The sequence below is a fragment of the Rhea pennata genome, chromosome 15 (assembly GCF_028389875.1).
Source record: "Rhea pennata isolate bPtePen1 chromosome 15, bPtePen1.pri, whole genome shotgun sequence".
Taxonomy (NCBI): Eukaryota; Metazoa; Chordata; class Aves; order Rheiformes; family Rheidae; genus Rhea; species Rhea pennata.
In genome coordinates, this window is record NC_084677.1 from 2,919,244 (window position 1) to 2,944,558 (window position 25,315).

Consider the following 25,315-nt stretch of genomic DNA (forward strand, 5'->3'; position numbering starts at 1 on the left):
ATGAGAAAAAGGACCATTATGGTATAAGAGTGCAGAATTTTGTTCTATGTTTTATGCCTGAGGATATTTAAGTAATCGCCTTCATCACTTCTAGGTATTGCATCAAACATTTTATAAGTGAAACTGAATCAAATCACCAAACTGGGAAACACCCAGTAACAAAGCTCAGGAGTTTACAAGACATAATACATACGAGTGATTAAAAAAAAAAAAAAATCACAACTGTTAAAGTATTTGTTTTATACAGTTAAAAAAAACAACACAAAAATAATCTTCCTTTGGGAATTCATTTAAAGCTACTAACTATTCTGGTAGAAGAAAATGTAGTAGATGTAGAACTGAAATAGGAAAAGAATACAGCCATAGGCAGGACTCATCATTTCAAGTGACAATACTGTAATTTTTTAAGGCAAGATCTTTTTTAACTTTCATAAAGCATGTAAATAAATGCTTAATTGAGCAAGAATGAAAATGTGTGCATTACTTATTTGTCCCAAGGGATGTTGGAAGCGCAGTTTCAGAAATTAGACTTGCTTGCTGGTCTGTTGTTATTCCTCCTGCGGGAAGGTTCATCTGGTTGGCTCCTTTGGGAAAAAAAAATAAACATTGCTGGTACCCAGTTCATAATTTTATAATAAAATAGCAAGAACTGTGCTTTATGAATCCAAGTGACTAGGCAAAGAAACAGTGGATTAGACAAATACTTGTACACTAGTATCCGCTATGATACATTTCCTTAACTACTAAGGAATCAAAAACTAATTTCAGACTGAATGATTTTTATATAAAAATGTGGCTATTAAAATTTAAAATTTGTCAGTTCTAAGTTCAGTAAGCTACAAAGAAGGTCATATTAACTGTTAAGTATTAGGAAGAACAGGTTGCCCAGAGAGATTGTGAAATCTCCTTCTCCAGAGATATTCAAAGCCTGCCTGAACGCAACCCCGTCTAACATGCTCTAGGTGACTCTGCTTGAGCAGAGAAGTTGGACTAGATGATCTCCAGAGGTCCCTTCCAACCCTACCGATTCTGTGATTTCTTTACGAAGCTAGTACCTGAGAGAGAGTGATCTGCTAGAATAGGTGAACCAGTTGGTAGTTACACCACTTGTTAAACCAACCAAAATACTTAAGGAATTACAGCTAAACATGTTGGATAAGAATAAGCTATTGACTTATTTTAGAAGAAATTAAAATTATTGCCACTTGGCAGAAACAATATATACAAAGCCTTCTAATATTCAAATCTAAACTGAAGTGTTCAAATAGTATAATTTTATGTCATTAATCAACATGAACAGAAAGTCACTACTCTGATCAAGTGATATACTAAACTGTTTGTCTCAATATTCTACAGTTCAACTTATTTTCCAGTTTACTTTCATCTTGCTATTTTTTTTTCCACCTACCCAATGCGTTAATGGTCCTCATTTGCTGGTGAGCCTGAGGCTGTGCTGGTTGTTGGCCTTGTACCTGGGGCTGCAACTGTGTTTGCGGCTGGTTGCCATATGGCAGTCCAAGTGCAGCATAGGCTCGTTGCATGGAGCTGGGGTCAATCGGATTAGGATTACTTAGTGATGGAGTGTTCTGCTGGCCTGTTCCAACAGAACCAATAGAATTTTGGATTCCACCAGCTGGAGACCCTAAAAGGGCTATATATATATATATAAAAAAAAAGTATAGGAGAAAATAGGAGAAAACTGAATCAGATTCATGAGGGAAAATAATAAGAATTATCTTAATAATAAGAATAAAATTTCAAGAATTAACATAATGTATATATCATTATACAGTAAACACTTTTCAACCAAAGGGCAGAATGACACCTGAGATGCCAAGTAGAGAAATTTAACCTTTGATTCTACAGGAGACCCTAGCAATTAATCTGATTCTACAGAAACCACTCTAGCAATTAACACACTCAGCCTAAAGAGAAGTGCTGTACATAGGCAAATAAGCCCACAATTGCTAGAATTTATATAATGTAAAGCACAGGCTCCATTATAAGGTTAAATAGGATATTCATGCTCTAGAGAGTAGATCGGGGTGTGTGTGGGGGTGTGTGTGTGTATGTGTGTGTGGGGGGGAGTAATTATGTCATTTCATTTCCCTCCTTCCCTCCATTTCAGGTCAAAATATTTAGCTCCAGAACAGAGATCCTGAGTTCAGCCAAAATATTGTGTCCTTGGACACAAAGGTAATATTGAAGCTCTGTTGATAGAAATTTTCATTCTGAGCAGTCACTAGATGAACCCTCTGAAGCCCAGAGTAGTTACCCTATAGCTCGAGGTATTTGAACATATGAAAAACACTGATGAGTTTCAGATTGTGCTTTCAAAATTTAAACAATTTTAAGAGAGTCAGGGAGCGAGTGAGCTTTTGGTGAAAGATTCAGAAGATGACTATTTAGATACTTATTAAGCGATGGGACCACCACAACCAACCAACCTCTCTCATCGCAGATGTATGGAAGAGTAACTTCCGATTCAGTCAGGAAATGTAAGCAGCAGAAAACTAGTTTTACTAAAACAGAATAGCATAAAAATCTGCTTTCCAGTCCTCGTTTTAGCTGGCATCTAAGTAACAACATTTTCCACTGGAAATGACATATGGAGTATATCCTTCGCTATGGAGACAGCACATTCTGATAACAGACTCTGGTAGAAGTAGCACGTACTTCATTCACCCCTCAAGTAATTAAAGATACATAATGCGTGCTACAAACCTCTGATCTAAATATAGCAACAACAGCTTTTAATATAGCACCAATAGCTATTTTATTGGAATATAAATAGAGGCACGTGGTTAGAAATAAATGCATGGAAACAGGCCTTCCAAGACATTAATAGCATTATCTTGGCTTTCTCAAATCGTTGTATCAATGGAGAATCACGCAAAAAGTTGAGAGAATTACTGAGAAAAGATACATACACTTTCAGCTTTTATCCAAGAGAAAAAACACATTACCGTATCTAGGCTTTTCTCTCTCCAGATGGAAATTCAATTGCATTTAATTTGTCAAAGAACTACAAACAAATATACTCAAGGAGATCCTCATCTTCATAATAAACAACAACAATCTCCCATGGTTTTCAGGTGCAATCCACTTTATTTTGAAGGCTGGGTTTACCAAGGAAATAAGACTTAGGTCTGAGGACACATTTCTAGTAACTTTTGAACTCACTGATCATTTTCAGCCTACTTTAGCACAAAACCAGAAACCTAGAAGTTGACTGACTTCCTATTGGTTTCATTAAAAAAAAAAAAAAAAAAATCAAACAACCAAAAAACCCCATCATCTCAACCTTCAGTCTCCAGACAATCCACCCAGCCAAGAAAGTGCTCTACAAAAAAGGCTTCAGTACTCACTCCATTCTTCTCTTCAGCACATTCCTCAATGGTTAGCAAGATCATAGTATTTTCCTGCATTAACATTTATCTTCTGAGACAGATAGGGGCAAATTTCCCCACAGCATTAACATTTAATGAACATGTAAGCCTATCACAAGACCTAAATTCACTGGGAACTAGGAATTCGTTAGCTCTAATCGCCACAGAATAACTATTATTTTCTTACTGGACCAACATCTTGAAACTCAAGGTGGGCAGAGAGTGTACTCTGTTCTTTCTGACAAACCTTCTGAAGAAGGAACACAGTTTAAAACCTCCAGAGGGTCTTCCATCAAAAGGAACTAATTCCATCTCTGGAATTCTTAATTTTCTTATTGGACTTGCATAGTCTAAGAGAAAGATGCCTTTACCCTAGTGGAAGCCAAGAAACAGGAAAAAACTTGTGGCACCTTGGAATTGAAGCTCCAGAGGCTGTCAGAGCAGCAAAGGATCAATCCAGGAGCTATTAAAACCCCCAAAGCTTCTTAGAGAAAAGCAGAAGGAGGGTTAACTGCTCTGCTTTCGATAAGAAAAGCTATGGGGAAAAGAAAAACTCCACTGTTGTCTGGTTGTAAAAAAAATAAAAAATAAAATAAATAATAAAAAAAGAGAGAGAGAGATTGAGAACAAGAGAAAGACTTCTAGTCACCACACTGAGGACATGCAAGTGTTTCACCATTCCTCTCACTCCTCAGGGGAGTAAAACTTGGCATCCATCTTCTGAGGACTGTCAGCTTGGCTTGAGGCTCACAGTAAAAAGGAAAAAAAAAAAAAACAAGGCAACACTTGGCCGAGCTTTGGCACTGCTATCAGCTGTTATGAAGTTTAAGTTCAGTCCTTCCGTCAGAGCAGCTGTAAGAACCACAATCCAGCCTAGACTAGATAAACTTATTATGCAAAATCAGATTTCCAAATTTTTATATCTGCCCCAGACCAAAGATTGTTTTCAAAAAACTTAGGGCATCTGTAAGAGCTGACTGGTTGAATGATAAAAGCTTTAAAAAGTGACAGCATGGAGAGTGAACCTATTCTAAACAGAAAAAAAAAAAATTTATTCACAAAATACTAAAACTCTAGTAAAGGGACAAAGTCTGAAGATCACTATTTTGGGTTTAGCTACTTTGGGACTGTACGGGAGCAGAGCTCTCCAGATTCAGCCTCAAAAAAGAAACTAGAAGTTCAAAGCAAAGTTCTAAAATTCTTTATTAACAACTATAGATATTAAGTGAAATAGGCACCTCCCTTGGAAAACTGATCCAACAGCGAAATAATGGATGCACTGGCAACTTTACACCACCCCAAGTCATGAGATGAGCACAGGCAGTACAGAGGCAGCTTCAAAACACTGATTTCCTCCCCAAAGTTGGGCATGCGTGCACATACCTATCCAAGCAGGCAAAGCTTGCTAAAGCTGGTAAACAGCCAAACACGGCTCCCACGCTCGAAACTTCAAAATTTCTTACTACAAGACGTTCTTTTGGCCACTGATACACTGCAGTGTAGGGATAAGCGGCTCTGACTATTTGTTCTCAGCTTTTTGGTATCTTACAACTCAATTCGTAGCATATTGTATTGAGTATTTCTACAAGACCAGGAATCTTACTTTAAAGCGGGTGTTTGGTCTGTTTGTTCATCTGTTTTTATAAGAACACATGACATTATCTCAACCTGTCAAACACGAAGAGGGAGGAAGAGAGATTGTATTTCCATATCGGACAGATCAGGTGCAAATGTAGTTCTTTGTATGGTAGATACCATAGGAAATCAAGACAACTAAAATAAATACAGGACTGAAATGAACTTGAGTTATCAAATTAGTCCACTGCTACATGGAAGAAGTGGTAAATGTAAAGAGAACCCTGTACAGCTGTTATTTTAACAGGACTGTTCATATATTACATGCTTTAGAGACGATTAAACTTCACATACCTCAATGTTAAAAATTCACATGTGTTTACATACCTTAAGAGTGAAACTTCAAACATGCAGAAGTTAAGCACCCCAGAACCACCTAATTAAGGCCTAATTAAGCCCCTTTGGATATATGCATTAGCATATAATCTAAATGATCACAAGCTCCCTCTCCGATAGCATTCCTGTTTCAGCGCGCAAAGCGGGCAGTGCTGACTTAACGAGACTGCAGTTCCTGTTTTTCTAGAGGAATCTCCCCCTACCCAGTTTATTAGCATTTCATTTAAAACAGACTGCACATTTCATTTTAACTGTAAGAGCCCAGCACTTCTCTAACGTCACCACTGCACTAAAAGCAATGTTTATCCATTTGTGAGAAGCCCATTTTACACTTCTTGTTTTGCCTTCAATTTCTGGTATTGAAGATTATTCAATGTTCAGCTCCTCTATCCTGTAGCTCCTCGCTCTCCTCATTATACCTGTTAGAGCTCAAAGCAGTCAGAGCAAAAATTTTGCCGGCAACCTTGTCTCACCTTGGACCACATCTGTCCTGCACCCAGAATTAGGCATGCACACAAAAGGTTAAGTATACATGATCTTCTCATTAAATGCTGTATCACGCATAAAATCATGGGGTAAATAAAGGCTGCATGAGCAACTCAAAAGTAGGAAATCTCCTTATTAATGTCTCTCTTTTTTTTTTATATATATCTAATGAAACCTCAAACCTTCACAGTACAGCAATGAATAGAGCTTTTAAATCTGCAGGCTAAACACCTACCATGTGGCCCAGGAGAGTAACTGATAGCTGGCAGGTCATCACTCTATACGATTTCTAGCACATGCATGCGCACACACAAAAAATACATTCCTGGGTTATCCCAAAAAGTGTGCTGAGGGTCAGATTTCTGCTTACTCTTCCTAAACAGACATTTCCCAGAGCACCTGCTCTCCTTCCTTCTCCATGAAGGGAAGATGCTCTGCAGCCAAAATGCTCTGTGTCTTCTTCTGTCATTTTCTGTGCTCCGTAACTTACTCCCTCAGCCAGCTAGCTCCTACTCTGCATTCCCATTTTCTTCATAGGATTCTCATGATTCACCCTGAGTTCATGTATTCTGAAGTTTGACCCAGTCTTCTTTAGAATCACATCTTAGGATGAACTACCAATAGTTACAAAAAACACAGGTCAAGATTACTTTTTTTTTTTAAATGTAGCTGTACACATGAAACTTGACAGTAAACTTTCCTTGCAAAGAATCCAAACACTAAAACTTGGATAAGACATCTTCAAAGAAACAACTCCATTGTAATGATCTAAAAGTCAGGATTTTTTTCAGTATTCAGAGGGAATCCCCCCAAAAATATGTATAGACAGATCCAAAGATTTCTTATATATGTTTAATCTTCCATATAAGTGCCTCTGAATCTTTTCAGATGGAAAGGTGGAAACAAGCCACCATACTGCAATGTTTCAGAAGTACTGAACTGCCAATCCTCCCAGAAGACCGGCATGCTTGGAAGGAGCCACTTGAAAGCCCAGCACAGATACAACGACACTCAAGATACACTGGAGAGACTGGCACAGGAGTGAAGACTCCAGTCTCAGTCTTTAACGATCATCACGTGGTGATTCATCCTGTAATGACGACAGCCTGACAGAAGTAGTAAGCACCACCATACATTTCTTTTTCCCTTCCCAAATTTTCTCCTAACTTTCTGCCATACATTCTTTTTTTCTAAACGAAACTAATAGATGCTATAATTATTTATTTGTAAGAAACTCGAACCTTTTTTGGAGGAGGTTTTAAACTAACCTAACTTAGTTTTCACCTGATCAGGCATGGTATTTTCAAATAAATACGCTAATGTAAATTATTTTGCAAACTTGTTGCATGCCTAGAAACCAATATCCTTTACCTTGTATCTAAAACAAGGTTTTTTTTAGCATTCAGCTTTTTACCTTCAAACAAACTACAACATGTCATATGTATGACTTAGGTATACTTCAGAACAAAATGCACCTCAGCACACTAAGCAGTAACTTTTCATGGTGACTAATGCTGGATTATCAATTAACTGAATAAAAGAGGGGAGACTGCACATATTTCCCCTACGTGCAACAAGATAACCAAATTCTACATTTATCCATCATTGTTTTGTTGCACTGAAGACAAGACATACCCTATTGATCTTATAACAAAGTCATCTTTTTAAGGATTGCTTTTGTTTACTTGCCTTCACTTTTGATAAATCATATGATATAAAAACAAATATTGTACAAACTACTGTTCTACAGCAGTTTGTATTAAAAATACATGATTCTATTATGCTAAAAATTGTCAGTACTAATTGTCAGTACTTTGAGAACAACCGCATAGTATAGATGTTACACACAAACGAAACGTCACACTAAAAAGCAAAGCTATCAATACATTTTTCAAAGACTAAAAGACTAAATATAACTAATCACTTGTAACAAATTATTTCGTTTAACACACAAGAAGCACCTCGTTTACCATGGAGGAATTTAGTGAAAGATAAAGAAAATCCTTACCTCTAACTAGCTTGCAGGTTTTTCTTTGTTTGTTTGTTTTTGTTTTTTTTTTTTTGTTTAGTTTGTTTTGGAGGGAAAAAAAGCAGCATGAAGCTGAACTGTAACAAGAGCACTCTCATTGGCTATTTTTGGATAGTCTTACTGCTATTCTCCCCTTTGTCTTAAACTCATTAAACCTAAGAGCTTTTCCCTTATCTTCCAAGATTCATTAGCTTTCCTCAGAGCAGTGTCAACCCAGACAGAAATCAGCAAAATGCTTCTAAAATAATTAAAATTTAGAGGCCTCATATCCTTCAGCTTTCTTCCACTTCTCCACTCTTTTAAGTATTTGTAGACATAACATTACCTAGACTTCCAAAACTGCTGCATCCATACTATCAGAGTTTCTACCTTGACATATTTTGAAAGGTTCTTGAATAAAACCTACCAAAATAATTTCAGTATTTTCTGTTTCAGAGTAAGAGGGAAGAAATACACTAGAAATTGTCCAAAACAAAAGTAACAGCTACGCTATCATGGAAAACAGGCATGAACAAAAGTATAGTGATTTGTGGAACTTCAGATAATCAATACGAGGGTTAAATACTCATTTATAATTAGGATTATGCAGATCAGATCTTTTCTCATATATATGTTCACTTAAAAATATGTATTTTTATCAGCCTTAATCATCAGTATGTTGATCTAATTTATACAAATTGTTTCTATTAGTTTGAAAATTAATGAAGTAGCTTACATCTTCCCCAAAACTCTATCTACACCCGAAACTGCATTATAACTGGAATCATAATTAGACATGAGGATCTGCCTCAACAGAAAACGCCAGCTAGAATTGCCACATTCTTGAAAAATGGATGTGTGCTTGATTTGAAAACTTTCCCTTCTCATATGTTGTATATTTAAGTAACAAATTGCATTAAATGATCAAAAAGGAGAAATCACTCTAATACATTCATTCTTATATAAGATCAGCACTTACAGCTATTAAGTTTGTCAAGACACTGTCAAAGTTTATTCCTACGCTGCACATTTGATTAACTCCATTTTATCAGTATCATTACAATATGACAGCAGTAAAACAACTACTTACGCTGTTGGTTTCTTTTATCACTGGCGTTTTTCAAAGGAAGGCACACAGGACAATCGTGCCGGGTACAATTCTTCCAGTGGGAGATGATTTGTCGTGAAGATGCACAATGAGCAACTATAACGCAAGAAAGTGATAGAATTAAGCTTACTACTTGGTTTATTTTATTTATTTTTTTTAATAAACTCATTTCATTTTTCAGAGCACCATTTTCTCTCCTTTATAAGCCATACTATAAATACAACTAAAAACAGCCAAATGCAACTAAAAACTTCTGCAACTCTCTAATAATGCCATAGCAAAATACAGAACATTAGTAAATTCTACATGAGCGAGTAAGAAGCAAACATATGGTGGATATTACATCCTCTTTCTGTAATGCTGAAAGCGAAAAAGAGGCTTTCAAGGCTACTGCTGGTACTATTCTACTTCAGAAAGGCAAATATTGCAAATATTGCTTTGTTTTCTAAAGTGGCAATTGCAGAGACCAAAAATGGCAATTGGGGTAAAAATAATGAAAAACATATTAGCAGACTAGATAAAGAATAGTTAGCACTCATTTGTGCCAGACATGGTCATCTTCTTGACAAAAGACTACCACCACGGACAAATACACAAGAAATCTTAAACAGGTCATTTCCTACGGTAGCTTTTGCAACACGCTCTCACCTTGACAGGCTTTCCCAGCTTGACAGTGTGTCATGTGGTTGAGGACATTTTTCATAGTTCGGCAGTGTGGGAGAGCACAGGCTCGCACCTCTCCGTTTGCTTGCTCACGTCTCTGACATTTGTGGGCATGAAGGAGCAAAACCAATTGCTGTTGAATCAGTTTGCGCTTCTCTGGATCTGCTGTTGGTCCAGTTGCCATTGCCTGCGTTGGTACAATCCCCACTTGTTGTACTTGGGTTTGCATCTGGGACTAAGAAAACAGTCAGCTTAGCATCGTGTCTGTAAGTCTAAATTCTGATCTCAACCTCATACAATGATTTGAGTATCACAACACTATTCACCAAGCATTTTTATATGACTGGCTATAAATATTATTAAACTGGTCTCTGCAGCTTTCTTGAATATTTTGTATTCTACTTTTGGAACAACAAAAATACTTTCAGATTTTCTTAAAACATTTACAACCAATAATTTAATGGCAAGCCATCCAAAATTCTCCTAATTTTAATGGATCATAATTCTAATAGGAAAAACAAATTCTTGCTACGCTTGGATGTGGAAATCTTCATGTATGTTTCATATTACATTTTAGTATTATCAGTAACACACATTTCAATCCCAGTCTCTTGTCCCCAACAGAAAGAAGAAGTCAATGGGAAAAGACAGTAAAATTTAATCTGACTGGCTTTATGTAATTATAGGAGCAGGTAGAACTCATTTTCCAAACCTATCCTAAATATCTATTTTCCTACATAGTAGTTCCGACATTACTTTCATAGAAAAAATTCCAGAGTAAAATAAATCTATTTTTCTTCCAGAAAGGGCCATCTACATCTGGATTGCATCATGCCTACTAAAGTACACTAGAGTTAACTACGAGGTGATGGTAGATTGTGTCTGCTCTTGGAAATCATTCAAACGTTTTACTTCCAACACTCACTTTTCACAAACCTACTTGCACAACGATGCCCAAGTACTGCCTGACAGAGCCTGCATACCTACAGAGATTTTTAGTCTAGGACATGGCTCACAACTGAGTGGAAAAGAGCTTCCTTGGCAAGCTATTTCTTTAGCAGAGATGCAGAAGCTTTTTTATTACCTTCTTGGAGCTTTTGAAGGACAACAGATGTAGAAACTTGATCTTCAAAATGTTCTTATCGTAATCAAAGACAATTCCATTACACTAAGCATATTCACAGCCTGCAGTAATTTCACCAGAAGGAAGTATGGGACCACAAAAGAGCTTAAATCCTTATGACTCTTTGCCTAAATTAATCTCACGGACAAGGTGAACTGTCTCAAAGAGTCGCTTTGATTATGCACTGAAAATACAAGTTCCCAGGGAAAAGCTTACGAACTTACAAGCTTCCTAAGGAAAACTAGCCATTAAAAACACTTTTTAAATCTAAAATAAGGAAAATATTATACTGGAGAGGTAACACGGAGTAGTTCAGTGCTTTCTACAGAACTACTGACCAAACCAACCTTAAGCAAGGGGCTATAGCCGTTATTAACCCACTCACTTTACTCCCAGACCTTTGAGAAAAGATTTTCAATTGGATTCTCTAGAAAGCTCCAAATCTGCAAAACAGCACAAAACTCATCTTTTGAAACGAATAAAGGTTCCCTGACACAACTTATCATTGCTTCAGCAGAAAACTTTCGCCCTCAGGTTTTGTCACTTGCACATCAGGTACTTTTTCTACTGGAGGTTAAAGCACGCAAGTCCCCAAGGAAACCAGTAGTCTGGTATCTGGCGGAGGAGGTGGGGACTCTGCCACTGATAATGATGTGGGTAAGACTGAAACAACAAACAAGTGCTGCGTCTGTTTGTCGAGAGTTTGCAAGTGGTAAAAGTAAACAGGGCGGGGAAACTCATCCACTGATGCTCACAGGGCATGCAGCTGAAATTGAGTTTCTCTTTCCTTCTGCGAGCAAATCTATGAGAGCAGAGAGGTTTTGCTGAGATAATTTTTAGCTTACAAATAGGAAACGATTAGTTCAGCCAATCTGCACAAAAGTACAGAGACCCTGCCAAAGAAAATCTTGTCGAAAGCGATGATTTCATCCCAATCAAAGAATTGTTTCCCAAGCCAAAGTCCTACACGGGTTACTGCCCTGCCACAAACATGACTACGCTGTATCAGCACAGAAATAACGCCCTGACCAGAAGGGGTTACTTGAAGATTAAGAAAGAAAAGAGCAGAATTGGAGAATATCAGGAGTAAGAAAAAAACCCACACTTTGGTCCAGGTGAGAATGTTTGTGTATAGATATAACAAAAGAACAACTCAGAATATTTCCTACACTCTGTAGAGTTATGCTGCTCACTGCTTAACCTCACTAAGTCCTAAACCTGCAATTATGATCTTTCTACCACCTCACCTTAGGGACTGTTAACTGCTTGTGGAAGTTCTCTTCTCTGTTAGGCTGCCTTCTAAGAAGAGTGGTCTGCAGAAAGTAGTTCAAAACTGGAGGATCTGCTAGTGCCTGAAGTCACTCCAAAGGGATGCAAATCCTCTATCATCCACAGAAATCTTTCTATTGAAGATGCAGAGACACCACATTATTGTTTCACCTGAATCACTAACAATTTTCTTGAAGCAGCAGGAAATTCAGGCACTTCTGCTTCCACAATTACAGTAAGTGCTTCAAAGGTCACATTTGGAGGGAGGGGGGAGATGCATTTGCTCCTCTTGCTATCTTGTGAGCTCCACCATAAGTAGAACAAACAGATCGGCGACAGAAAAGCTTCCATGACTTCTTAGGTGGAAGCTTCATTAACCAGTTCTCTAAAAATGGAGCAATAGCTGCTTTTTGCTGTAGAAATGTCACCTTACTACCATTTAAAATTATGGAAACTGTACATATACAAAAGAAGATTAGTTCTGACCATTCCCTATTCTAAAGTTTTCTGCAGGGTAAAAACGTCACAGGCTTCTGGGCAGCACAGATGCATAAATCTCTCATCTTCATTGATTTGGACAGATGAAAAGATCCCTGGCAACTTACTGAGATGACCAATAATCCTCTGTGCTTGGATGTGCTTATGTTACAAAAGCATCTGTTTCTCAAGATCAAACACTATCTTTTCTTATAAAAGCAGGTGCCAATTTCAATAGCAGTGGTTATCTTTCAACAGGTCAGAAACTGATACAGAAGAAAGTGGTGTCAGTCTAGCTTCCACAGAGCAGTACATTTTGAGAATATGCTTCCTCTTCCATTATTTCTTATGTCCACGTCCTTTCCTTCTCCCTGGTCATCACAGAATTCTACTTTCTGGAATAAGCATATTAGGCCAAATCCTGCATTACAAAATGTCTGATGGTTCCTTAAGGGAAGTTTGTAATTGACAGTGGATCTGAGAGAGACGATTAAGAATCCACTGCTAGAGGAGTAGTACTTTGACACAGATGTTTGTTTTGTAGACCTTTCATCATGCTAACCTGAAGGTAGGCTGCGCCATCAAGTCAGTCAGCACTTTGTACTTGCAGATTTCTCAATCTGCTGACATCTTCAAATAGCAAAGAGAGGTTATTTACCAGTAAAAAGAGTTTTTTAAAATGTGTCATCCACATATTCATTTACATCGTGGACACATTCAATTATCAATTCAGGCTTAAAAAAAAAAAAAAAACTTGCAATATCTGGAGAGAGCTAGGTTGTATTCTACCTTCACTTCTGCATGTGTATATTAAATAAAACATTCCCGAAGCTACTTTAATCACAGACTTAAGGTATGACATTGAAGGTCCCTATCAGAGAATGGTCAGTGGGCATAAAGTGGATATACACACGTACTGTAAATAGTGAAGAATGTTAACTAACAAATATTTTTACCTGAATTAAGCACTCTGTGATCAACTCCAATCTATATCCCCACCCATATCAATGTTAAGGTGGGGATAATAACCATTGTACCAGCTCTGAGTATCATTGTATCAGCCACCAAGTACTATGCTAAGGCAAAGTTCCCACCAGAGCTCAACCAGCTTACTAACAGTATCAAGAGAGGAGACATTTTCTCAGTGCAGGCACTTAATGAAGCCAGACATTCTTCAATAACTACCAGAGCTTCACTTTGAGGGACACAATCATTTTACACTCCTTGCAATTCATTCTAATATTCTCTGCAATGGATGATGATTTCTCTGGTTCCAGCAGTTAATATGAACCGGCACGGTCTGAACAGCCTAGTCCTATCAATATGGAAGAGAACCATGAACCTAAGACTCCAGATGTTGGAGGCTTAGTCATGCACAGAACAGGCTGACAAAAGTGGAAGTACCTGCATGCACAAGTGCCTGCATTTCTTCTTCAAAGAGCAGGAGGAATCACAATCTGCGTCTGTAGGCTAGGCAGAGTAAGAGGGACAAAAGGCTCCCTGAGCTGAAGGAGATGGAGATAAACTGTTCACAGTGTCTCAGAAGCTGCTAGTACTCTCTGGAGAAAGCCCTACTCAGGTGACAGGAAATCACATTAGCTTGCTAGTAGCAACAACCTGAGAGCCTGTAGTGCACCTAGCAAATGAGCAGAGAGGTAGGATGATACTCTCAGCTCTTGTATACAAAGCCAGTATCACACACAGTCCTAATATGAAAAACGTGCTTGCAGCCCGAGCTTTATTTCTCTGCTTTAACAGCTTGGGCACTCACACGGATCCAGAGTTTTCATGTCAAGAGTAATAAGATATTCATCTGCCAACTATCTTTTATGGACAAACTTTTATCTCTGAACCTGGTTACTAGGGAGCTAGCTGTATAGTCTTATGAGATCCTGCAACAACCACAGAAGTCCGGAAGCTCCTACAGTCATGCCACAGAATTAACTTGAACAGTTGGTCCCAGAGGTCTTCAGACACTGCCCTCAACACACCTAGCTTTCAATATCTGAAACAGTTTTCTCACTACACCACCATATGCCTCAATATTATGTGGCTGACAGTCTTGGGAACCAAGGCCAGATAAACATCCTTCTTCAGGACACAATTTTGGAGTTCTATATCCTTGTCTTTATAAGCTTTCTTATTTGAATGACCAGCGAATAGTAGGAAATGCACACCAAAGAAATGTTTAAAGGCAATAAAGGGACAAAGTTTTGTAAAGGAATCTGCAGAGTTCAGTTCTCAAACACAGGCAATGGCCAGAACATAATTTTAAGATAGGCTTTCATAGGATTTACTGGATAAGAGAAGGATGAGAGGTTTGTAAGCGAAGAGAAGGAAAGCTACGCTGACTATGGAGTACTTCTTCACCTCAAATGGTGGAAGAGATGAAAAGAAACTGCAGTGGATATTCTCTACCATGTACGTTCATGTACCAGCAACGGGAGAGTGGAATATGAGCTATAGCACAGCATCAAGAGCAAAACCTGTTTGTCAGCTCTCTTCTGTCACCCTAGCACCATACATATGAATACTGTGAAAACAAAAAAGCATGTTCTGTTTTTCAAAGCGAAACACGTGCCCAGTATGATCTCCTGCACAAAGGCAGGACAGAGATGTGCACTCTGCTCCAGACACAATAACAGAGTTTCCTCTGGCATTGAGCAGTAGTTGCTAGATTTGCTTCCAGTTTATTAATATCTGCCCCTTTAAAAGACTGTGACTAAGCAGCGTGGACAGAAGCTTTTCCAGCTGTTTGCTAAGTTGCTGCTCCACTTCATACCGGGTGGAACTTTCTCGAGGAAGAGAAGGAGCAAGCATGCGTGGGGAAGAGAAACCTTCAGAGTGCAGGGCAGGGCTGGCAGAAAAGGGAGCGCAGCAAACGGAAAACCTGCTGCACATCAGAGATCGGGAAACCACTGATGAGAGCAGCAAGCAGACACCTAGCATGCCTCTGAGCTGATGGAATTAGACCTTTTCTACAGTAGAGGACTGTTTCAGTTTGCTGCAATGGAAGAAAACCACCAAAACGTACAAGAGCAAGCCTTCAGGCTTTCAAGCGAAGTTCCTCACTGTAAAGTCAAAATAGATAAGGATATTTTTCATAAACCTTTTCAGAATAAAATATGAGTTGTCTATTTTAGGTAGTTAGAGCTCTACTGAATCTAATTAAACCTAGCTTCTGAATTTAAAAGTTTTCTTGGTCTCCTAGGAGGCCCACTGCAAGGGCATACCTCCAAGACTCACCTCTTTGGTCAAAGTTTTCCTCTCTCTGCTCATCAAAATCATTAATAAGCAAATCCAAAAGACACAAGAAGAAACAAACAAGGCAGAATATGAGCCTTAGCGCAAGAAATACAATTTTAAAATTAAACAGAGATGAGTGGCTCTAATTCAAAGTAGACAGCTCAAGGAAGAAAACTGAGGAGTCAATTTTGTTAGCTTCCAAAAAGTAACATTCTCTCAACTCCATCTGCTGGTCAGAAGGATAATTGTGAAACCAAACCAGTGTCTGGAACCGGCCAAACTTCACACACCCTACTTATAACCCATGTAGAAATGTCAGATTTTATTGTGATGTCCATAAAGAAAACATCCGTCATCACCCTTTGAATGCATAAACTGCAACTCTTCAGCAAATGTGATGGAAATATCTGACAGGGTTCCCTCTTGCCAACAACCCATCCCAAAATATGCGGATACGCTAAATTTAAGCAAGAGGCTCTCAGCTCCCATTCCTGCTGTGCAGTACTCTGAATGCCAAAGGGCAGACCACCGCTCGCTTCCGCAGTCCAAAAATTTTGGATGATCTCACCTCAGCTGAGTATTGCTGATCCTGTCTCAAACAATTTAAGTTGCACCGAATCTCAGTAAAGTGGCTCCAAAATGTCAAAAAATGGCAGGAAAAAAAACAACTTTCTTTCAGGAATTAGTTATTCAGTCAAGACTTAAAGCTACCTACCCATTTTGTAAGGAAAATTGACTATATTCTGTGAAAGGCATACGAAGCAGTAACTATGTCCACCTGGAGACATTTGCACTGGTGGATGTCAGAATGTGCTATGAAAACTGCAAGTTGTAAGCAACAATTTTTGAACTTTTGCATAAGGAACTGCTCTAAAAATGGAATTTTTATTCCTTATCTGGTAAGATCATTTTATTTTTGAAAATGGGCCATCAATCTATATTATAAAGCTCAGTCAATCAGCCCGTAAGAAAAGTTGGTAGAACTCCAGGATCCATAAATATGTTGCTTAGCTCCAGAGAGTCAGGGGGAAAAAACCCAAAAAACAAAAAACCAAAAAACTCGTCCTGCTGGACTTGAACACTAACACCTTAAAGCTGACCTTTTAATCGTTTTAATACCATAAGGTTTGTTACTTCTTTCCTAATTAAAGAGATTAAACCAAACGCAGCCAGCAGTGGCTTCCTGCCTGCTGTGCTTCCCAGGCCCTGGCACAACGTCACCCTTGGAAGAAGGGCTGGAATATGCAATAAGCTTTTGATAACTACTTCCATTTTTTGAGAAGGAAAGCGTGCACACGTTGTTCTAAAGATAGTTTGAACCTGAATTTGGAAAGACAACCCACTGCTGCAGTTGATGGTTACTCTGCCTGCCAGCGTGATGATCATGACCTTGGCAGTGGGAAAACTCTTGGTTAGGGGTTGGGGCAGGGGTGTCACACAAATTCCACAATGGTGCTTAGAAAACTATGGGTTAGGAAACATCCCTGTCTTTTGGTTTACTTTTACAGCAAACACTTAAGCTTAAAATAAAAGGGACAAGGTTATTAAAATTCTCCTTTTCAATGCATTGGTTTTTAGGACAAAGAGGTCATCATCATCATCTTTCTTCCCCTATTCTCCCTCTGCATATTTTCTAGGTGTCAGTAAGTATTTACATATTCTTAGTTGCAGCCAAAGATAGTATTTACGTCCGGCTGGAAGCCGATTTCGTGTCTCAGACAGGCCGAACATTACCCGTGGTTTCACTCATACAGGTTTGCCTCTCACTTAGGAGCAGTACTTTGCAGGCCCTCTAAGATAAGGATAGCATTGAGGGCTGTTTTGGCAAGATATGTGGTTCCAATCAACTTGTGAAAAAGTTGAATGTCCCCTAAAAAAACCCCTAGTTTGTTCTTTTCTTGTAACAGATACAGGCTGAACTCCTCTTCCTCCACAGGATCACTTCTGATCAGACTTCTGTAGTGAAATGCTCTACAGTATTCCTCTTGAAAACTCCGGCCTCCTTCAGAAAACAGGAGAGAGTGTTCTCCAGCAGGCCAAACGCATTAAATCAAACATCTGTCCGTGGGATCTGAACACACCGCAGCAGTCCGAAGTGATGTAGTGAAGGGTGAAGGGATTGCAGGAAGAGAGCCCGCTCTAACGGCTAAAGCATTTCACCTCTGCTCTAGGGAACCGTCTCATTCACACACGCGTAACTGTTCAGAAGCGCTGTCTGGGTCACATCCTAGCTGCCCAGGCTGAGTCACAGGTGCCACTTGCACGAGTTACAAGAACCACAGACCCAGCTGAAGTCACTTTACCCAAGATACCTCAACTGAAGGATGTTTTAGAAAGTCAGACCCTAGGAGTCTCCGGTTGTACGCTGACACTCAGCAGATTATTCTCATCGTAGTCTTTCTGCCTCTCAACCTCAGGTTTAAAATTGGGATAAAACACCTTTATCTCCCAGAGGCACTGCGAAAATTAACTAATCCAAACTTAGAGTACATGCAGGCCTCCGTGATGAATACCATTGAAAAGGCCAGGAAAAGCATGGCTAGGCGAAATTTAGTATTACATACAGTAAACAAGGCCTATAGCCACACACTAAGCAGCAGAAATAGAACAAAATGTTGACTATATGCTCTGTCAGAGGACACCATTCATCCTGCGTACTGAATAAAGCAAAGTCCCTGTGGAAGAAATAGCCCATGGCCACGTACGTACCATTACCAACTAACTATATTGCCTTACCCGCTTCTGCCAAGTAAAGGCTAAAAATGTAACAGATTTGACATTTCCTTTTAACCTCTTGACTTTGCAATACAAATGTTTAGTTGGAATTTTCAGTTTTTAAAGATGAAAGGAGCATCTTCCTCTCCAACCCCACCCTCAAACTGCAAACAACTCATTAACTGCCACAGGATCCATAAGCAGGGTTGAGGTCTTCTGGCTCTACAATATGGATGCCAATCACCCAAAACAGTTATTACCTTCTGTATTGGCTTGGGGGAGAAAAAGATGTATTGGACATTTGAGACTTTTGGCACCTGAGAAACAAGTAAGGATGGTTTTCATTCTCCTTCTCTCAGAAGACAGCTCATGTTTTTAACACAATAAAGAAATTGCAACTTACAGTACTAGAAAGGTAGGTTTCTTTTATTTTCCTCTATCTTTTAGACAAGCTTGGAGAGAAGAAATTAAAAGTTTCTTCTTTTACTTCCTTCTTCATCACTAGATGAAGGAGGACGAGAGCAACTGCCTTTTTTTAAAAAAAACTCACCTGAGTATCTGCCACTACATCCTACGCTAACAGGTGAATTCATTAAGATTTCGGTTTCCCCCAAAAATGACATTTAAATGAGCACAAAATTAGGCTTCAGAATCATCAAGTAGCTGAGATGAATATTGCGCTTCAGGCAGATTTTTGGTGCTCTGCAGAATCAGGTGGGTAATTCCCTGGTCTACACATGATTTGCACAGAACTACAATAGCCATGCAGCAAATTATCTTCCACGACAGTCCCGCTTGCGTATAAGTGGCATTCTGAACATGGTCTTAACTCCAGCCACCACCTCCTTCCAAAAAGCACGCTAAGCAAAATACAGAGCATACAAAACGGATTTCTCCGTGTCAATAAAGAAATGTTCTTCTAAAATTACAGAAAAAGAGGAAACTTGTGAGAAAGAATGGGAGATGATAAAACTCAAATTACCTAATTAGCTTTAAGCAGGTAACAAATCTACTGATACGAGGACGTGGATAGTTTGTGCCAAAAAATAGCTGGTTTTCCAGTGAAATTAAAAAATAAGCAACTTGAATCTTATGGAAGGTTTTACAAGTTTCTATAGTAACTGCTATCACATATAAGAGTATAAAACACAACAAGCTGTAGTTTCCATAGAAACAACACAGGCAGTTTGATTAATACGCAGACATGCATGAGACAAATGGGAATATTTAATTTCACTTTAGGAAGAAAACTCTAGTAAATAGAATACTACAAACTTGGGCAAGATGCACTAATGAGAACTGTTCTCATAAGCGTGTGAGCTGCAAGCATGACTTGCACAATATGAACCGGAAAGTATTAGCTGTGCTTACTATATTTGATTCAAGGGATATGGAAGGTACTCTAGCTTTTCAGAGAAGTTTACAACACATACAAAACACATTCCAACAGATTCAGGAATTTAATGCTACAAATAGTGCTTACAGAGAAAACATTTTAATCTGGTTTAGAACTAAATGTACACAGACAAAATGAAAGGATGTAATGCAATCCTTGTAACAAACCATAGTGCTTGCTTCGAAATTTAAATTACTGCACAAATGCAGTAGGCAGACTGTCTACGTGCTCCCTCAGATGGTAGTGAAGAACTATGGGGCAACTCTGATGTTTAAATGACGACACAGAGAAGATCAAAAATTCAGTAAAGTTGCAGAGGCCATGTCACCCAAGGATTTAAAACATACTATGAAGACATAACAAGTAAGGGAAATAGTATGAGACAACTCACCATATTTGGCACACTGGTGACTGGAGTATTCTTGATGTCAGTAGGAAAGGGAGACAAACTATTTGCCATGCCTGGCTTGTTTGGTAACTGAGGATTCACTCCTGTAGTTCCCATCTGCTGCCCTCCAGTTTGACTGAAAGGCTGCCCAAAGGGACTAGTGTTACCTGTCATTCCCATCTGGAAGAGAATGAATGAAATACAATAATTTTCTTGGTCCAGAACGGGCATTAAAAAAAAAAAAAAAGAAGAAGAAAAAAGAAAAGAAAACATGTCAAATATCCATCACTGTATTCATAGAGCCCAGATTCCGCTTCAATATCAAATTCTCAATTTTGTAACTTTATTCAAAATTAGAATCGTTTTAAAAGAATAATTGGCTTTTTGCATCTCTCCTGTGTCTGAAGCCTGCAACTCAACTTAACAAAACATCATGCAAATGCAAAGGAGAGAGTAAGATTACTGTTCCCAATCTGCACTGACAGAAGGCTACTTTTTCCAATGCTTCCAAAATTCTGGAAAACTAAAACCACCCTCAAATCCTGTGTTTTGTGTATTCTGTGCACAAAATGAGACGGGAAAAGAGGGGAATATATGCTGGCATCCAACAAATGGTCATTTACTTATGTTTTGGTACTTGCGGGAAGAGCATGAAGAAACAAAAGAGTATCTATCTAAAGCTGATATCCGTGACAACCCCAAAACTTCTCAGGAATGGCAAGTAGAAATAAGACTCCCGCTGAATTAGTAAGGAGAACACTGTCTATCCTAAAAAAGCCATTTAGCCTGAAGAACAGTATCCCAAGAAAAGTGGTGAAATCTCTATTACTTTAGTCACTTAATATCATGCTGGACAAAAGGCCCTGAAGAGAGATACTATCAGGAATTTACTTCTTCCAAAAAGGATGACTAAGATTATGACCCCCAAATTAAAACCAACATGGAAAGTTAAGAGGATGGATCATGTTTGCGCTTCTTTACCCCCACTGGGAAAAATTTTAGATGACTTATCACCTGTCCGGAGCATAAAATCCAAACACTGAGCAAGTTTTCTTTGAAATATGAAATCCTGGTTTTCCCTTTCTTTGACCCCTCCAGCCCTTCTGCATCCAACACGTTAGCTTTCCAGTGTCCTGGGCTTTTCACTTCCATTACCAGCAGGAATTCAGGAGGACTATTTCCATGGCTGGAGAGAAGAACTGCACACACTAGTGAAGTGCTCCAGGTTACACCAGGGGCAGAGTCCAGTAAGCGCAGCTTGACTGCTCCCTGTCCTCTTTGGCAGCACGCTTTGCACGCCTGGGTCTTGTGCAGCTAGCCCAGAAGCGTTCAAACCAGCTTTATGTTAGGAGGTGCCTCCTTAAAACCGCATCCGTCAGTGAGCAACTGTCGCCAGATTCAGGCGCTTCCCACTGCACAAAATGCTCTGTCCTTATATACAAACATGACCCTATATAATCATACACTCGGTTATTCAAGGAAAAAAAAAAAAGAGTTGTTACCTTGCAATGCAACAGGTTAGCATAGAATTGCTTTGTTCAGTGTAAATAAATAGTATATAACCAAAACCCCCCAATTGCTTTACAACATTTCAAGCTTAACAATAAATGCTGCTTTTCTCGAAAGCGGCATTTCCTATAGTCATGTTCCATGGATGACGTGAACTGGTATTTTCTGCATTTCTGTATTTGTTTTTTAGGCACTCCAGAATTAAACGACCCATTAGCTTTCAAAGATGCTGTTCCTTACCAAGCAAGGGTAAAAGAAAGCCTCAAGGCGATATTTTGGCTTTTAAACAAAGGTAACTTCTGAATTTTCAGCTGGTTCTGGTAAGGCCTAGAAATAATTACACGATGCTCTCACAAGGAAGGCTATAACTCCAAAATTTTGGGGTAGATGAATTGATGTGACGAAAAATTGGAATATAACTGCAAATATCATTTTTCCTTAACAGCTCCTCTCAAAAGCTTTAAGAACAGACTCCCCCCACCCAGGGTAGAGCAGGGTGGTGGGAGCCATTTTTAATAAAATGGTCTGACTGGCACAAAAACGTGAGGTCCTACAAACAGAAACAGTGGATCATCTTACATCTGAAATGGTAGACACTTTGGATGGAGCATTTGCATATAGGAAAGACTGTACAATATCTAGCTCAACAGTTTTAACACTAAAATAGTAAAAAAAAAAAAAAAAAAAAAAAAAAAAAAAAAAAAAAAAAAACAAACAAACATATTCAGAAATAAGGTGGAGCGAGTAACAAAAATGCTGCACAGAAAGCATTCCTAAAAAGGTGCTGCCATACGAAGTGCCACAGTGACTACAGCTTAACATAATACAGGCAAGGATTCACTCATGCTTTAAAAGTTGTTTACAAAAAGTAGTTTTACATAGAAAGTCTCTACAACGTTGTCTGCTATTCTCTGTATCACTGGTCTTCTTTTCAGTGCTTGCAAACTAGATGTGAGAGAGGTGCAACCAGAGTTTGAATCCGCACAACTTCAAGCAATCTCACCCATCAATGTTCACAGACAGCAGCCTCCCCAGCCCCAGCAAGGGTTTTGGGCAGATTTTCTCTGCCGAATTAGCGGAAAAATGTTTATTAAAGTTACTCACTTAGCTTAACCCACTATTTCAGGTAAAGCACAGGAAAGGCTCACATGATATCCATAGTTATTCATTAACACCATGACAGTCTATCAGATTTCATTTTAATGAACAAAGAAAACTTCTGAAACTACAAAGTGCAATTTTGAGAAAGTAGCTTATGACTATTTTTAAACCTTTCTGAGGACAGAAATCGGAACATCAGCTGTGCAGCTGATACTCAGTTTCCCCATGTCTCTAAATCCTTAAATACAAACTTCACTTGTCCACAGGAGGACTCGGTCCTCCTGTTCTCAAAATTTGTTTGCAGATTTTGGATTTTTCATCGAATAATGTATTGATTATTTTGGCTTTACACTGCTATGCCAGAACCACCAATGCCCTAAGAGTCCTGCAGCCGCCACCACCACTGCGAAAGCACAGCAGCGAGCCTGAATGGGAAGTGAAAATTCCTTGTATATGCAACATTTACTATTTCCCACTGCCCTGCTTGGGCCAAACTCGCCTGGAGGAGATGGTGCAGGTAAAATCCTACCTAGAGCTTACAGCTAAGGCTGCAGCATGCTCAGCTGGAGTTGGGAAGAGGTGGAAAAGACTTGGTGCAGACCATTTAGCTGCCAAACGAAGGTAAGTGCACTGAGAACGTGCAACTTAAGATTTTTCCAAAAAGTACTAAGTAACTGCAATCCGAACAGGCACCACCTGCTTGTTTTGTCATTTTTTTTAAGCATTTCCTTTTCAGCAGATCTTGTTATGAAACCTAACACATCAGAGCTCAGTACAACAGCAAAAAAGCAAACTTTCATTTTTTCCAAGCTACTATGATAAGGATAATAACCACCTAGAAAACTTGTATTAGACTGCTAAAGGCTAAAGGAATTTTTTCTTTTTTCTTTCTTTCTTTCTTTTTCCTTTTTCTTTCTTTCTTTTACTTTCTTCTTTTTTTTTTTTTTTTTTTTTGGTAAAGATGCACTTCAAACAACTGAAAAACCCACAATCTGCAAAGGTGGAAAGATCTTTCTTGTATGACAGCCCTTGAAGTAAATATAAAGGCAAAAAGTCAAGAGGGACCATACACAAGACCAATTGCTGTTCATGGTATCAGTAATTTCTCTCTATATATCTTTTATGCCTCGTAAGAGTTAAATTCATCAGCATGACTATGATTTCCAGAGACTAAGAAAAGTGCACAAAACAGAATGCAAGAATAACTAATGAACTGTTATCTATTTTTAACAGTTTTAAACTTAGGAACGGATTGACAAGGAGTTTTAGTGGCAGAACAACTTGCTGCTGAGCAGAATTACAGTCAACAGAGTTTCAGAGCTATTATTCAGACCCAGTGAGAAGCTCAAAATTTATTACAATAACCACCACCATAAGCAAACATAGCAATGCAGGAACTCCAGCGAAGAGAACCATTTTCAGCTCCTCGCGGGCAGGAGAAGAGGGGACGACTCAGCCAGAAGCCCGGACTATCTCGCATTGAAAAAGATGTTCCAGAGCACAAGGGATTCACTGGCATTTCCTAGCCAATGACCTGTACTTTTAGAGCAGTTTACTGTCTGAAACACTGCATCTAAATGAGCTCAAAAACAACTGGCAAATACAATCCATTTGAGTATATGCAACATACAGATTTTATGCCGTGTATTCATTCTGCAAAACAAAACCAACAGGGTTGAAGCTAACGACAGTCAAAGTCACACGAAGCTTGAGAGCAGAGTGAAGGAGTCTCAGCAGTGGCTCTGATCCCAAATTAGCTAGTTCACAGAAAGATTACTAGATAATCCCAAATCATCAAAAAAGATAAAACAGCAAGAACATAGTAGTTAGCAGCACCAGCAGCACAGGGCTACTCAAGCTTCAGCACACTGGTGGATTCATACTGTAACAAAAGCATAAACCTTCTCTCCTACTTGTCTAGCCTATCTTTCCATTTCAAAATTCCGGCTATATTCCAACTCACTCCCATTTAATTCTAAGCTTCTTAAGGACGCTCTTCCCTACTGCCTCTTCTTCCTCTCTACCAGCTCATTCAGTCATCAGTTGGTCTCCTCTTCCTACCGGCTCAGTCATCACTTCACCACCTCCTTTCTCTATTTGATGGAACTGCCATCTTCTGCAAGCCACGTTCTGCACTCCACCATACCGGCAATCACCTCCTCTGAGTCTCACCTTATCCTCCTGCAGCTCACGTTTGGTATTTGTTTCTGTCTTTTGTGCAAACTCTTGCTTCTTGATCAGTTGCTTGTGGACACAAGTGGAATAAATTCTGATGGAGGGAAGTTCACTACAAAAAAAAAGCCTTTACTCCTAGCTCCTTAGTTGGTGCTCTTTCCACCAACACAGTGTTTCCTACCTGACTATTCCACCAACTGCAGTGAGGCAGATTGAGAGGGGACGTAAACTGCGCTAGTACAAAACCTGCAAGTCAAAGGTAGATGTTAAGAGGTAATGTGCATGATGCAG

The 25,315-nt window shown here is 39.0% G+C and overlaps 1 protein-coding gene across 6 annotated transcripts in view; it reads right to left on the reverse strand.

The window, feature by feature from the left end:
• Positions 1 to 25,315, reverse strand: part of CREBBP (CREB binding protein) — a 99,965-nt gene that overhangs the window by 43,317 nt on the left and 31,333 nt on the right. For 5 of the 6 annotated variants that reach the window (XM_062588721.1, XM_062588720.1, XM_062588723.1 and 2 more), the window contains 5 exons: positions 20,243 to 20,419; positions 9,611 to 9,860; positions 8,945 to 9,058; positions 1,409 to 1,651; positions 485 to 584 (listed from right to left, as the gene is read on the reverse strand). In XM_062588721.1, the coding sequence (XP_062444705.1) occupies positions 485 to 584; positions 1,409 to 1,651; positions 8,945 to 9,058; positions 9,611 to 9,860; positions 20,243 to 20,419 (884 nt within the window). The remainder of the gene's footprint in view (positions 1 to 484; positions 585 to 1,408; positions 1,652 to 8,944; positions 9,059 to 9,610; positions 9,861 to 20,242; positions 20,420 to 25,315) is intronic. The other variant, XM_062588722.1, reaches the window with a different exon arrangement.